Source organism: Mytilus trossulus, chromosome 4 (assembly GCF_036588685.1).
Source record: "Mytilus trossulus isolate FHL-02 chromosome 4, PNRI_Mtr1.1.1.hap1, whole genome shotgun sequence".
In the NCBI taxonomy this organism is placed as follows: domain Eukaryota; kingdom Metazoa; phylum Mollusca; class Bivalvia; order Mytilida; family Mytilidae; genus Mytilus; species Mytilus trossulus.
The window spans coordinates 51,777,689-51,792,992 of NC_086376.1; the positions used below are offsets into that span (position 1 = coordinate 51,777,689).

The 15,304-nt window shown below is 32.5% G+C and overlaps 1 protein-coding gene across 5 annotated transcripts in view; it reads right to left on the reverse strand.

Moving 5' to 3' along the window:
* LOC134715488 (probable G-protein coupled receptor 139) overlaps positions 1 to 15,304 on the reverse strand; it is a 94,378-nt gene that overhangs the window by 12,900 nt on the left and 66,174 nt on the right. The window contains exon 1 of one of the 5 annotated variants that reach the window (XM_063577689.1): positions 198 to 897. The exons of the other annotated variants lie outside the window; for them this stretch is intronic. Within the exon in view, the coding sequence (XP_063433759.1) occupies positions 198 to 233 (36 nt within the window). The 5' untranslated portion in view covers positions 234 to 897. Of the gene's footprint in view, positions 1 to 197; positions 898 to 15,304 lie in introns of those variants that run through there. 5 annotated transcript variants of the gene reach the window in all.

Sequence of the window (15,304 nt, forward strand, 5' to 3'; positions counted from 1 at the left end):
TAAATTAAACTATATCTTGAAAATAAATCAAAAACCAAACTAAATGGATTGATATTATCAAACAGATAGCAAAGTTATAGACAATGATTGCAAACGATTAAGTTATTAACCTCTCTCCCCTCAAACACAAAAAATAAAAGAAAGAAATCTGCAAAACAATATAATCCTTAATTAAAAATGGAAAAAAATACACGTACCTCTATGTAATCAAAGTCCGGGAACTTGTACGCCATGATTAACGTTAAAGAGAAAATCTCTACGAATAACAAATAGCAAAACTAAACGGGCATATATTTACGGATATCAGTTTATATAATTAAGTGTCCAATGTTTGAGGCAAAACTAAATGCAATGCAATGGTAGTAATCACTAATGATTGTTTTGAAGACAAATCCTATATTAGCTCTGTCTCTTTCCAGTACATGGAAGCGTCGGTGTCAACAATAACCAATTTATGTCCTCTATGATTTATTTCTTGTAGAAACTTTATCTTGGGAATATTTGAATAATTTGAAAATGCTCAAGCTTTCTATTGATTCGAGTAGATAATTTTATACGAATTATCCAGAGTGTTCCGAATGTGTTTCTGACCAAGACGATTTCCGTTCAGTGTTTTTTTCACTCGAGATTAACTTGTGTAAAATTTACATTGATTGAAACGCTGACATAACACATTTTTCTTTCAAATGTTTTAGTAAATTCTTCTTTATTCTGTTCTCGTAGTTGAAATCGGTCAAGTTCTAACACTTGTAACAATTATAAACTGATCTTCCAATACCATTAGTTTTATAGCTAAGTTGTTTAATTTGTCCCTGGAGATACTCTCCGCAGTTATGTCTAACTAAAAGCAAAATACATAGGAACAAATGATCCAAAATAAGACAAAGTGATCCAATTCTCATTGCAATGTTAAGTCGTTCGATGTTATTTATATACTCCACTATCGCACGTGGAAAATAAAACATTCAAGATTATGCAAGAGCAAAAAATTATTGAATGCATTGCTGTCATGTACTCTATTGGTAAGTGATTTTCGGATAGGGCGTTTTGAAATTTTAATTACTTTGTGGAAATGAGACTTGACCATTAAGATTTCTTCGACCTAGAATGTTTTCAGTACTAGATTATTAATCGATAAGAATTTTTTACATTTCTCACTTAACTGTTTTATTTGACAATTGAAATGTTGATTTATTTATTCATTCTTTGATTTCTCCGACTGTGATTTGAATGGATTGGTGTACAAAGCAGTGTAAAGTTTTGCATATCTCATATGCGAAAAACAGATCAAGAATTTTGATTTTATTTTAACCCGTCAGGGTTTCATGTTTTTTTGCAATAAAGTAATTATATATATTTATTTCTTTAAGTACATTTATGATGAACAATGCCAAAGTTTGATCTTGCAAATCATTTCATATGTTGCTAAATGATAATTTTTTGTACACAAAAATACAAAACTATGAAGATTTGGTAACAATTCAAAAGAGACAACTTTCCACCAGAGACCAAACGACGTAGACGGAAGCAACTACACAACACCATACGGCCTTTAACAATGAGCAAAATCCATACCGCATAACTAACTTTAAAAAGCCCCGACATGAAAAATGTTAAACAATTCAAACAAGAAAGATTATGTGTTAGTGTACAGCAGCATTATTGCCTTATCAACACTTTGAGCTTGCTTTTAAAACCTGTGATGTTCTTTTCGTTAATTTAGTTTTTTGTAAATCTTTGAAATCATATGAAAAACTTCGACTTTCTTGCCTCTGGCAGGCGTATACTGCCTAAGCCAGATTTGACATAACTTTGAGGACTTTTTGGTTTTAAATGTTTTACAACTTCATAATTGATATGGCCTGTCGACTGCTTTGTTTCCGGAAAGCCACATACATGGTTCTTGTGTAGATGAAACGTGTGCCTGGCGTAGTAACTTATAAGCCTGGTATCTTCAATGAGTTTTTAAATTGTGTTACGTAACAGAAAGATAAAGAATCCTATGTCAGCCAAACTCATTTTAAACTGACCTATATTCTATTAGAACATCCGTTGATTTCTACCATACCATACAAATATTTGTCTAATGCTCATAAAAATGTCAGAGCCAACTGTACGTAAACGTTTTTGAGTACATATCAGACTGAGTAAACTACAAATGTAGCTATGTTGTCATTAAAGTTGTTTGGTTTAATAGAAAGAGGGTTAACCAAGTATAACACCACGTCCCTGTCAAAGTTGATCCGTCGTTGTCGCTATATCGCTTCTTATCTAAGCTAGAATCGGATCGTTTTTTAATGAGTAAAGAAGTTAAAATCTTTCATGTTAACTAATTTGATCAACTGAAATAGACACTTCAGTGTTTAAAAAGTGTCCAAAATCTTTCGTCAGATGAACCTGAAATGAGGCCAAAATCGGCCCTTATCGGACCTACTCCTTTGTACAGACCAGCTTTAAGAATGCCTCACCTGTTTATACTCGATAATAAATTTTCTATTATTTACGAAGACAGCTTTAAGACCAAAACAGGACACAATGAAAATTGTCAAATCCATCTAACTTGAAGGTAAACTTTGCCTGAGAAAGTTGGTACACTTGAACCTTGGTTTTGAAAAAAAAATGTTCTTATAATTATGATGACATGACGTACTATATATACCATGGTTCTTACGAGTTAACATATTTAAACAAACGAATCCGAATGATGAGTTTGTTTAAATATGTTAATGAGTAAGACACATGGTATATAAAATTTGTAATATAATCAAAATGATTGACAGTTTCAAGACCTTGAACTAATATAGGAAATTGATCGCGTTACAGTTTTATCCAATGAAATGGAAGCTCGCGCAAGTCACTTTTGCGCCTTTTTTATGATCTTCTGTGTATTTCACGTAATAGAACCCCAGTAACAAGGATTAAATAATTATTCTAATGACTGTAAGAATTGTTTTTTTTTGTTGGTTTTCAAGGTATTATACAAATTAATCATATTTTACAGGTTGTTCGTCTCATTGAAAAATGCATATTTATACATTTATAGTTTTCGTAAAAACTGCTTTTCTCAAGTTCCGTTATTTTATCAATTCGATTATTAGATTATTTATTAAAACACAATTTTAATGATAAAAACAATGTATTTAAACAGTGGTGGATCCAGGGATCGTAGATAGTGCACGTCCCCCTAATTGATCGCAAAAAAAATCATGTTTTTTCACAGATTTTTGTAGCCCATATTTATTCCTTTTCTATAGTAACGCCCCCTCTATTTTTGAATCGTAATTTAATTGAATTTTCGCAAAAGAAATGGTAGTACATTTTTTTTTCAAAACTGAAAGAAGAAACGTTTAGTAGTTTTTTTCCAAAATTAAAGGAACTCGTAACTATCCTATATAGTTTGAAAAGGGTTTCTTAAGATGTGGTACACATGCTTTATTGCTTTTTGTTATAAAATGAAAACAAATGCAGATCTTGACCTTTTCGTACATTTTTCAGTTTCTTAATATTTCAGAGGCGGATTTCTTTAAAAAAAAGAAAAAGGTGGAGCTTCAGCCATGGAATAACGTGAAAATGAATATGTTGTACCATAGCTTAAGCTCCGCCTTCTTTCCTTTGGATTCTAGTTGAGTTGCATATTTAATTAGCAAAGTATGGTACAACATCAATTTGCATATAATATACTATGGTTTTCCCTCACCACACTTTTTAAGCAAATTATTTCATTAAAACATCAAAGGAAAATAATCACATTTATGTTACAACTTTTTGTTAGATAAAGCTTAACATTATTACAAAGTAATTTTAATGAAATCTTGTCCTGAATTTAAAATTTCGAAACAGTTGCAAAACGTTTACCCCTCTCTTTATCTCTCTGATGATAACAATTTGTGAATGAGTTAAATTGGTCATTAACAGAACATTTCGGTGGAAAGTTTAAATTAATGCACTTATGTTGTTGCAAATAAAGAAAATAACTAAATCTTACAAGCTTGCATACAAAATAATGTAAACATAAAGATATGTGGTATGATTACCAATGAGACAACTCGCTACCAGAGACCAAAATGCTGTGTATGTAAAAAACTATAGATCCACCGTATGACATTCAGCAATGGGCAAAACCCACACCGCATTATAATGCAAGCTATGAAAGGCCACAAGATGACAACATATGAAATATTTCAAATAAGAATACCAACGGCCTGTTTTTTGGTATAACAATTATCGGAAAACAAATATGACAGCACAGACATGCATTCATAAATTGTATTATGATATAATATTGTTTACCGTTTAATGTGTATATAGCCATTCCATTTGTATAAAAAGTTAATTGTATGATTTTATCACCAGATATTCCGAAAAACACACCTTTTCGATTGAAAACATAAAGATTTTTCTTTGTTGATTTCTTTTCTTCACAACTATCATAGAGATATTTTAACTAATTGAACACTGCAACTAAACTACACTAATATTCATTTTAGTTACAGACATTAACGCTTTGATGTTTTGTCTTTTAACTTCTTCATTCTTTCAAAAATATTCTTTTAGTAAAATTAAATGAATATTTGCACGGATTTGCAATTTGTCAAAAATATATAGGGTATAATTTGTCGGATATGGCCTACAACGGACTATTTCTGATTTCTATTAGGTGTAACGTAACACATTTTACTCCTTACCATCCGATGCCGCCATGAAGTAAAGCTTTGTAGACAGAAGACTTAAAACATGATCACGTCGATTACATAAGTATTAAAGATGCAACAGATCATTATCTGCTGTAATAAATCACACTTACTGTGCAAAGAAAATATATCAAAAGTGAAAATCATATCTTTAATACAAATTTAATATTTAAACGTGGTGTTTTTATTCATTGATTGGTGTTTTATATAACGCCACTTTGTCGATAAAAGATTAATGATCCATTAACATACCGTAATGGCTAAGGAAAACAGTTCTTTTTTTATTCTGAAATTCCATTTACAATTAAAGAATGCAGACCCTGCTGAAATCTTGATTGATTACGCTGATCACAGTTTTCTCTGACCGCAAACTCTAATGGCCCATTATATATTTATTCATATTCTTTGAAATATAGGTTATAAACATATTTAAAACATATTTAGTATGGTATATGTTTATGTGCGTGTTTATCAGATAAGCATGACAACAATTTGGCTCTCATAACCTAGCAATATGTACATATCCAATAACAATTCGACAAATGAAACAAGATCCTGTTTGCATCCATTTGATACAAATCTTTCAGGAACAAATGAAATAAATTTCCTTGTTTGAATGGTTTTAAAATATTAATTTTTGCAGCCCGTTATAGCTTGCTGTTTGGTGTGAGCCAAGGTTCCGTGTTGAAGGCCGTACGTTGACCTATAATGGTTTACTTTTTACAAATTGTGCTTGGTTGGCGAGTTGTCACAGTTACACTCTTACCACATCTTCTTATATCAAGTGAACGAATAAATAATAAACTCAAAATTTGACATTATGGATGACACCAGTCTTTTGCCATCCTCAAATTTTAAACGAAATTACATTTCCTTTACATAATTGGTTGTCTTCTCACATTTCTTTGATTTATAATGTGTGAATCAAAAAGATAATTAATACTTGTATATAAGTATTCTAATGAATCAACTATTTTCTGAAATGCACACATTATCATGTTTGTTTTAGCGATTTTTTGTTAACGAAATGTAGGTTATTAGGTCAGACATATTCTTTTTATATTGCATTTTAAACTCGATTCAAATAAAAATCGATTATATTTTATACAAAATTAATGTAAACGGGGTCTAAATAGTGGATTCAAACTCCTTTTGCAAAGTTTAAAAGCATCAGTATTTTAAAGTTGATCTACTCAACATATTGGAAATTGTAAAATTTGGAACATACTGCCGAAACATACAGTTATTGATGAAAATATTTCAAAGAAAACCTGCCCCTTATTAAAACCGAAAACAAACAAACAAAATTGTTAACAACAAACAAACAAGCATCACCTATTGTTGAACTCATGATAGACATATGAATCAACATCAAGGTCTTATCACCATCATATGTTCATTTCAAAGAGAATGCATGATAAGCTAATGTTCGTTTAAAGAGGATCTGTGATAATATTTGAATTTATTATCAGTTTTTCTCAATTATTGTTTTAAATAATATTTTAGCTAGACACATATCACTTAAGGTTTGGCTAAAACATGACAACAGGATTTGAGATAATCTTCTACGCTATATACTACGTCTGTTTATAGTCGAAAAATCGTTTTGATCAATCTTTTTAAAATAAATATTTTAGCTGACCACAATTAAGGTTTGGCTAAAATATGACAACATGATTCTAGATTACCTGCTATGCTTCACAACGTCTGCTTATAGTTAAAAAAAACATCGTTTTGATGAAACTGTTTTGAAAAACAATTCAACCTTAATTTGTCATGGTCAAATAGGAAAGAGAAAATTCCCAGATTAAATTTTATTTATGGAAAATAAACTTTGTATCGCCTTAGGTCACGATGGCATGCACGCTATCAGTACCATCATGCGACATTTATCAAAGGATCGTTTGAAACACAGTATTCCCATAAAATAATCGTCGATTATAAATTGTTACTTATATAGATCATAAATGTCAGGCTCAGATTTGTAAGTAATTTTATAGACAACAGTCTTCTATTAACCTTTTAATCATGTTACCCGATAACATCACCGTACAAATTTAATGTAAAGCTATGGTGGTTATGATCAAAGTACATTCGATATAAGAGATAGTTATATTGGAATATCAGAAACCAAATTCAATAGAAGAATAATTGGTAAATTTAGAATAATGCTGATTACAATTAAATACAATAACGAATGAAGTATATAAATTTTCTTGTTTGTCTTCGCTATCAAAGATATAATTTGATTTCTAAAATACTGATGTTATATAATTCAATATTATTAAAAAACCGTTTTCAAATTGTCAATGTCTAACTTGCCCATATTTCAGAGTTAACTTGAAAGCATAAGATGACAAATAAATATATGAAGTGCCATCTTCATTCAGTCATTTTTCATTGCTGTGCTTTTTTATACCTGGTTTTATGGGTTATTGTTTATAACTTCAGCATCCATTCATATCCAATCATTTCGTAGTAATAATTTATAAAACATCTGATTCAGAGTTGATGCTGACAATGAATATACACAGCAGCTAGTCGCGAAAGCAAATACTTATTCAGAAAGCGTGTCTTATTGATGAGTGTTATGTTGTAAAAGTAGTGAAGCAGCTATAAACAATGCGCTCCTGCATTTCCTGCTTTCCGTACAGAACCCATTTTGTAAAAGACGTTACTTATGCAATCAAAGCACTGAGGCATTCGACAGTATCTTGTTTTTTAATAATAGCAACCCCTACAGGTAAACTCCTGGTGAAGTATATATAAGGCAATAGAAGGTAAAAGATGTTATAATATTTGAACTTAAGTTTAAATCTTGTCATATTGTGTTATCTAGAGAAGAAAAAAAAATATGAGTAGCTCAAAAGTTTCCTATTTCAGAAGATGAATGCGTTGCGCCGTTAAAGAACCAATCTCGACAGTTTATTTTGTGTTTCACTGTTTTATCCTTGTCTTGTGATATCTTGGTCTTTTCAATTTGGAATCGAACCCCGTCGAGTAAATATTACGACTTTTTACTTGTATATTTTCTGCTGTTTCACTATAGCTGTGACATTTAGATACAAGAGCAAAGACTGGTCGGTTTTCGATTACCTGTCTTTCTGTGAACTAATAACTCGAATGTCTGTCTTAAAGCTGTGTTCACACTGCCGATCAGATCAACTCGATGACCCCGATTGTCCAAATTTCCACGACCAAGCTCAACCAAATTCTTGATCGGGCCTGTTTACGACTTCTACCCTACCACCATCCGACTGTACACGACCTAAACTCGACAATTTACGACTCCTCAATGACTCCATCACGACTCCATCCCGACAACAAAATGAATACTTATTCAATAATTCCGATCAATTCACGATCTTTACACGATCTTTACTCGACTAGCTAGACCAAATCAACTATTCACGATCTCAGCCTGATTTCGACTAGACCAGATCGACCTGATCGTATATAGGTCGTAGGGATAATCGGGAATTGGAAGAGTATGCTCATTTTTAGTAAAAAAACGTCCGATGTTTTTTATTCCCTGCCACTTCGGAGTGAGCATTAAGTGTTACCCTTGTCCGTTAGTACGCACATACGTCCCAACATTACCCTTCTTTATAATGTTATATATGCTAGCTGGGGCATTATTGGTGTCCCATGGACAGATTCTCCGTTTATTTGGTTATATTGAGTAGAAGTTCCGAGTAAAATCATACATTTAAAATATCTACATAGAAATAAAGCAGTTGGATTTGTGGGCAAGGTGGTAAAAGCTCAGAGGGAGGGTTAATATCTGTGACGCAGCTTGTAGAGTACATAGAAGACGAAGACGATGGTGTAGACATCAACAGGCGCGGAGAAATCTAGGTGAGGCAGTGGCTGACACGATGACCACTGTGTGGGCAGTTTGAAAGACTTGCACTAACTCAATAAAGAGGGACCCATAGCTTGTAAAAACTTCCTCATAGTGAAAACTGATAAGTTTTATTGCTCTTTTTTGGAAATGACACTACAAAATGAGATTTGTCACTGGATTAGTACTTATGTTAGATAGCAATATACATAAACTTTACCATCCCCATTTCCTTGCTTTCCTACAAATAAAAGCGTACTGTTTGTCAAATATATGTGCAAAATGTAAGTATGTAATCAGTATTTTTCATAGATTTGATATCAAGTATTTGAATGGTTAAAGAATGCAAAAAGAGGGCAAAGATGTCACATATTTCCTCAAAATTTGACCCAAAGTAGAATTTCAATCCCCTGGAGTGATACCTTTTCTAAAACAGTTTACAACTTTATATATATATCTATCTATCAAGAGACCAAGGGTGCATTTCTTTCTAACCGGCAATGTTTGGTAAACGTTGTGTGCCGTTTGTTATGGTTTGTTAAACGTAACAGAAGTAGAAACAAATGCATCATTTGGTTAGAGGGGATTGAAATTTTGAGTAATTTTAGACCACGTTTTGAGTTATGACAAGAAAGAACACGTTTAGATTATTGATTTAATTTTAAAGTTAGAAAGAAATGCATCGTTTGAACAAACAAACAACGAACGACCAACTGTAGACGCATTTGCAGCGAGTGTATAGTTTGTCAAAGTTTATAATAAACTTGCAAAAGTATGTTAGAAACAAATGATCAAAACTTGTACTCGCTGAACAGTTTGTATCTTTACTGTTAGAAAGAATTCGCACCAAATAAAAATTATTTGTCTTTCGTCTCATTTTTGTGTGAAATTAGGTCAAAAAGTTCGGATGAAAAATAAATTGACTGTTAGGTGACCTATACATGTTATTGATAATTTCTGTGTCATTTGGTGTTCTGTGAAGAGCTGTCTCATTGGCAATTGTATATACCACATCTTCTTTTTTTATGCTACAAACATTTCTGGACAAACGGAAAATACGGACAGACAGAACAGAAAATAGCCCATAACATAGGTAAAATATAATCTTGATGTTTTTATAAACCAACTTTGAAAATATATATCATTGCACAATTACTTTAATATTTGAAAAATCCGCCGGTGCCAAAATTGCAGGATTTTCTTCCCTTTCCGGAACATCTGAGATCATCCCAGGTTTTGTTGGGTAACGTGTTGCTAAGTTTTAGTTTTTATGTTATGTGGACTGCTGTTTGTCTTCTCGTCGGTTACCGTTTTTTGGCTATGGCTGTGTCGGTTTGTTTTCGACCTCTGAGATTGATTGTTCCTTTTGTGTCTTTTGTCTCTCTTTTAAAAGGTTACCCTTCCTTGCAAAAGTAAAGACACGTGCTGTACACGGAGGAATTTTTGTACAGTTTAAAATAATGTTGCCAATGATATTTTTGCGGACGCATAGTTATGAGAGTTAATCAGATCTGCACATACTTTTAAAGAATCGTGTAGCAGTCATGTGATCTCGTGTATGGCCGAGTAAAGATCGAAGAGTGGTAGAATGTAGTCGCGAAGGGATCGGATATTGGTCGAGTTGGTCTGGGATAATATAAATATACAAGTCACAGTGATCTGGAAGCGATCGGGCATTGGTCGAGTAATTCTGAAAATGATCGGACATCAGTCGAGCAAAGGTCGAAATGATCGAATACTGATTGGTAGTTTTTTGGTATTCCGACCAAACTCGATCTCTACACGATCCTTTCCCGATCAATTCGACCGCTACTCGACGAATTCTCGATCTCTTCTCGAGTGACTTGCTTCTCGATCTTTACTCGAATGTTTTTGACATTTCAAAAACTCTCGGGTAGAAAGTCAGATCGATGTCGAGCAAGGTAGACTATCCCGAACATTCTTGTCGATTGTGTCAGACCAGTCTCCCGATCACGTAATTTGTCTCGATCGTGCTTGATCGAGTTGATCTGATCGGCAGTGTGAACCTACCTTTAAGCTAGGTTCCCGATCGCTCCATTATAAGCCGTTAGCTTTGTAAGTTTACAGGTCAAACTCTCATTGTGTCGGTTTGAACAAAGCAGTTTTCAAAACATATCACATTAAAAGAAGAATAGATAAATAACAGAACAGTTGTTTAAACATGCATGCTTTAGTTCAAAGCATTTAACCATTAAAATAACAAATTTCAAAAAAATACTGGACGGGTGTTTAAACATCAATTCTATGGTGTTGGCCTTTTGTTTATACGTTGTGAAACATGTTTTCGGTGATCCCTTATATACATTGACTATTTACTAAATATAATATTTACATACCGTGATTTTCTATTTCGATCTTCCAATTATCCTATTCTAACAACAATTAAAAGATAGCATTATGTACAATATTCATGTTTACCAGTTTCAACTTTTTCCGAACAAACAATAAAAGACCGATACCAATAATGTCAACAGTTTGAAAACGAACTTTGTACACGAGTTTTAACATGACACTTTCTATTCTTTAAGGAAATAAGTTTACGTTAAGTATTATTTAGGGAATTTATTCTTCTTATCTTTGTATGATTCCTGGCCAGCAATAAGAATTACACGTAATGCCCTCTTTCCCATTAATTTCTTGCAATATTTTGCTATTGATTTGCCGATCAATTATCAGCGTTGACACAACAGAGTGTCGTTGTAATGTCAGATGTCTCACTGTGCTTGCATGTTTTCTGACTTCTCAAACTTTCGTCCATAGGTATATCCGTTAGTTCTTCACGCAATTTACCACAGTTTAAATTTGTTTAATTGAATAAGTTTCTTATTATGAATTTAATGGGGTGTTTTTTTTGTTTTTTTTTGGATAAAAACAAATAGGAAATTATATTTTAATTTCTTTCGTTAATTTTTTTTTTACCACATTATTCAGTTCCTATCAAGCAGTACCATCAAATAATGGAATTGTAATGGATATTTTAACATGCTAGGTGGTTTTAAAAACTATAGTTAAAGAAATTGTTATAACATCATTATATATTCGTGTCCAATATGCATCATCTCCCACGCTTAAAACAATACAAACATTAGCAATGTTTACAGTAAAGGAAGACATTTTCCGGTTAATTACGTTAATTCTTTTTAAACTTTAAAAACACCATCAAAAGCCTTGGAGGAAGTTGTAAAAATAATGAAAAAAAGGTTTAAAAAAATTACTGTATATATAACTATAGCCTTTACCAAGATGTTGTTAAATGGAATTGCATATAATGTATTTATGGAGTTTTTCAATAACATATAGCCAAATTGTTAAAAGACGTCCTCCTTAATTAATGAAAACTATCATCCTTCTTTAACAATGATATTATGGCTGACCCTAAATCTGGTTTCTAATACATGTTGCCTAATGATGGTGTATGGCATGTGTATGCTACAACAGTATCAAAACTATGCTACAGATAACACTCGTGCCTGCATGTATATAACTTATGATACACTGTAACTTAGTCTACACGACTACAGAAACAACGATGATATTTGGTATACAAGTATACAACATGTTGAATAAAATCATGTTTCCAATTTATGTTATGCTGTTTCTTCCTTGTTCTTTTATTGTGTGTTTATGACACATGGTGTAGATATAGAACGGGGATAGTCATGAACGTTAAAGTTTTTTTTATCCAACCACATTGTGTGCCTGCATGTATAACTTCCAGCTTTTACGACCATGTGGTGTTCGTTTTTGCTTCTCTTTATGTCTAAGTTAGTATGTTTTTGGGAAGTCGGTATAACATAAACAGTACCATTTTTGCTGCACTAGATAGATGCTCATTTCGACACATATCCCATACCTCTATTTATCCGGCACCATTGGTATTACCGTACAATCAGATTTTTCTTTTTTTCAAATTATTTACTTTTCTCTAGTTCACTTTCTGAAAACGTCGTCATCTGTATCCCAGACTAATGAAATAACCTTCTTAATTAATAGACTAAATTTCTGGTGGGCCAGGCTTTCAGTAAATCATACAATACAAAGGCTGCAAACCATTTACAAACCTATTGAACTGTGTGTCACGTTATAGGGGTACTTTAACATCAATCACGTGACAAGATGACACTTTGCTAATAATTGATATGACTGGACATCTATGCACACTTGTGATAAATATACTTTCAAGAGCTTTCTTGTACTCTAGCGAATATCGGAATCAATCGGAATGATTTTGATATCGAATAAGAAGAATGGTGAATAAACATTGCGTATCATATTAATAGCTTCTGTATTCATTGGAATACAATATAGTCTTTTCCTGATTAAAGAGTTCTTTATATTTACCGAGGAATGTTGCAGACGCTTTTGGTTTCATCAGCAATTTTCAATGCTGCTTTAAAATGAATTCTCCTGTATTTAACGGGCCAATAATTAGTTTTGTTAAAAAAAACTTGTAGGTTGCGAATGATAACATTTATTCAATATGCTTAAAATATTCATCAAGTGTCCTTTGACAAATTTAAATGAACGCGGAGGTTTTATTTGTGTCTCTAGTTAATTGGCTTTCTCTAGCATTGTTTAATTCTATTCTCATAGCAGAACTTCCTTTATGTTACATTGAAATACAATTATAGGTTGGAATCATACTAATACCGACAGTATATACATTGAAGAAAGTTGCCCTCCAAAACAACCTAATCAATACCGTGACTGAAAGAGCGTGCAATCTCCGGAACTATGTATGCTTTTCTTTAGAAAAAGGTTGCTTTCCAAAAAACATATCAATACCAACCGAAAGAGCATGCAATTTTCGAAGCCTTATGCTTGTCTGAAAATGCTTAAAATCCCACGAAGATAGCAGGAAGACAATGTAAATGCTTTGTGAAAGATAACACACCTAACACTGTCAAACAAACCGAAAAAGCAACAAAATCAACAGGTGAATTAAACAAAAAATAGAAGAAGCGATAACCAATACGAGTCTGAGCTAAACTAGGATACATTGTGTTTCAAGGGAGGTCTTCCTGTCTCAAAAGTTACAGGTGTTTGGAGGCCGTTTTCACTAACAACAGCATCAAAGGCTTTCACATAATTATCATAGATAGTAATTTTCTAAAATATTGTATTTTCACAGGAAACATTTTGTTAAAAACGTTAATAATCAAAATAAAGAAATGCTTATAAATGTCAGTTTTATATTTCGATATATATACTCATACATTTTATATTGCCGTTGACACATATTAAATATGCCAAGGATTTGAAGTCATTTGAAGTCATTAATGTTCATGACTATGCCGTTTCCGCGTCTTTTGTGCACTGTCAAGAATTATAATTATGCTATCATGTGCTATAATCGATGTTCCTTTTATTTTATGACAGATGTCATTTGCAACTGTTAAAGTACGTTTCATTCATAAAATCATAAAAGTCGTAAATGGAGTCACTAATATCTTTATATTCATATTTTGATTTACGTATGACAGCTTTCCTCGTGTATTTATTAATTAGTGGTTATTTATAAAGGTATTCATAGCAATAACATAAAGGCATTAATCAGTTAATTAACATGTGATGGTACTGTTTCCGCGTTTTCTATAATGATGCGAGCTGTACATTATATTGCTGAAGAGTGCCAATCAAGCTAAGATAACATCAGGTACTAATAAGACAGAATTTACGTCTTGAACTTCAACATCTGCTATATTGTGCTATATTTATCGCTCTGTCTTATTCTCATGTTCTCCTAAATGTTTGCATTATTAGTCTGTAAGTACTGGGAGTCGTGCCAGACATATCGGTCTTGACTATTGACCACTACAAAAACAAACATTACCGATAGTTCAGTCAGTACGTCATATGAATAGTTGCCCTCTCCAGTCTAGCAGCTATAGACTTGACCAGAAGGAAAGGATATACATGGATAAACAAGACACAACGAACCTATGATAAAAGGATTAAAGTTCATATTTTGCAATGCAACTACTGTTGTGTCAATTGAAGCAACATCTGTAAAAGAGATGAAGGGAAAGTTCAAAAGTCTGTTTTGCCACTTTTTAATTGTAGGGTGGATGTCTCATTTACATTAACTCACATCCACTTTTATTCAGATTTTATTTAAGGATATTGATTGTGTGCGTTTGAAGCATTCTTTTGAATTCATCTCCATCAAAAAGAGCACTCAGTGCCAAAGATGTAATTATATAAATACTTCAGAAATACTTGTATTTCATCAAGGAATCTCCAATTTCGTCAAAGATCAGCTTTGTCTGTTTGTCTGAGGCAGTTCAAACACTTTAACAGTATGCATACTACATCACACGGGTCTGTGTCGAATGAACGGAAGACGGATTTGTCAGTTATTAACCAACTAATAGGGAGTAAATCTATTATTACAATTCACCAAAAAAAATGGGAGGAGAACGGGTTATAAACGTCCAATAAATTGGTACTATTATGACACTTTAAAATAATGCATATATGGTATTTAATAGTATTTATTAAACCTTAACAAAAACTCTGATGCTTTTTTTTAATTGATGGTTCCCAGTTTAGTGTCTGACAGATGTTTCGAGGGTATTTTGTTTACATTGCTTTCGTTTGGTTTATTGGGTAGCTTTGATTTACATCAATATTTGTGCTGTCTTTAATTGCGTCTTATTTTATCATTTCTGTTGATCTGAGACTACTATCTCAGTGTTGATGAATTAAAAAAAAGGTTAATTGACTGAACTTACACTACTCTGAGACT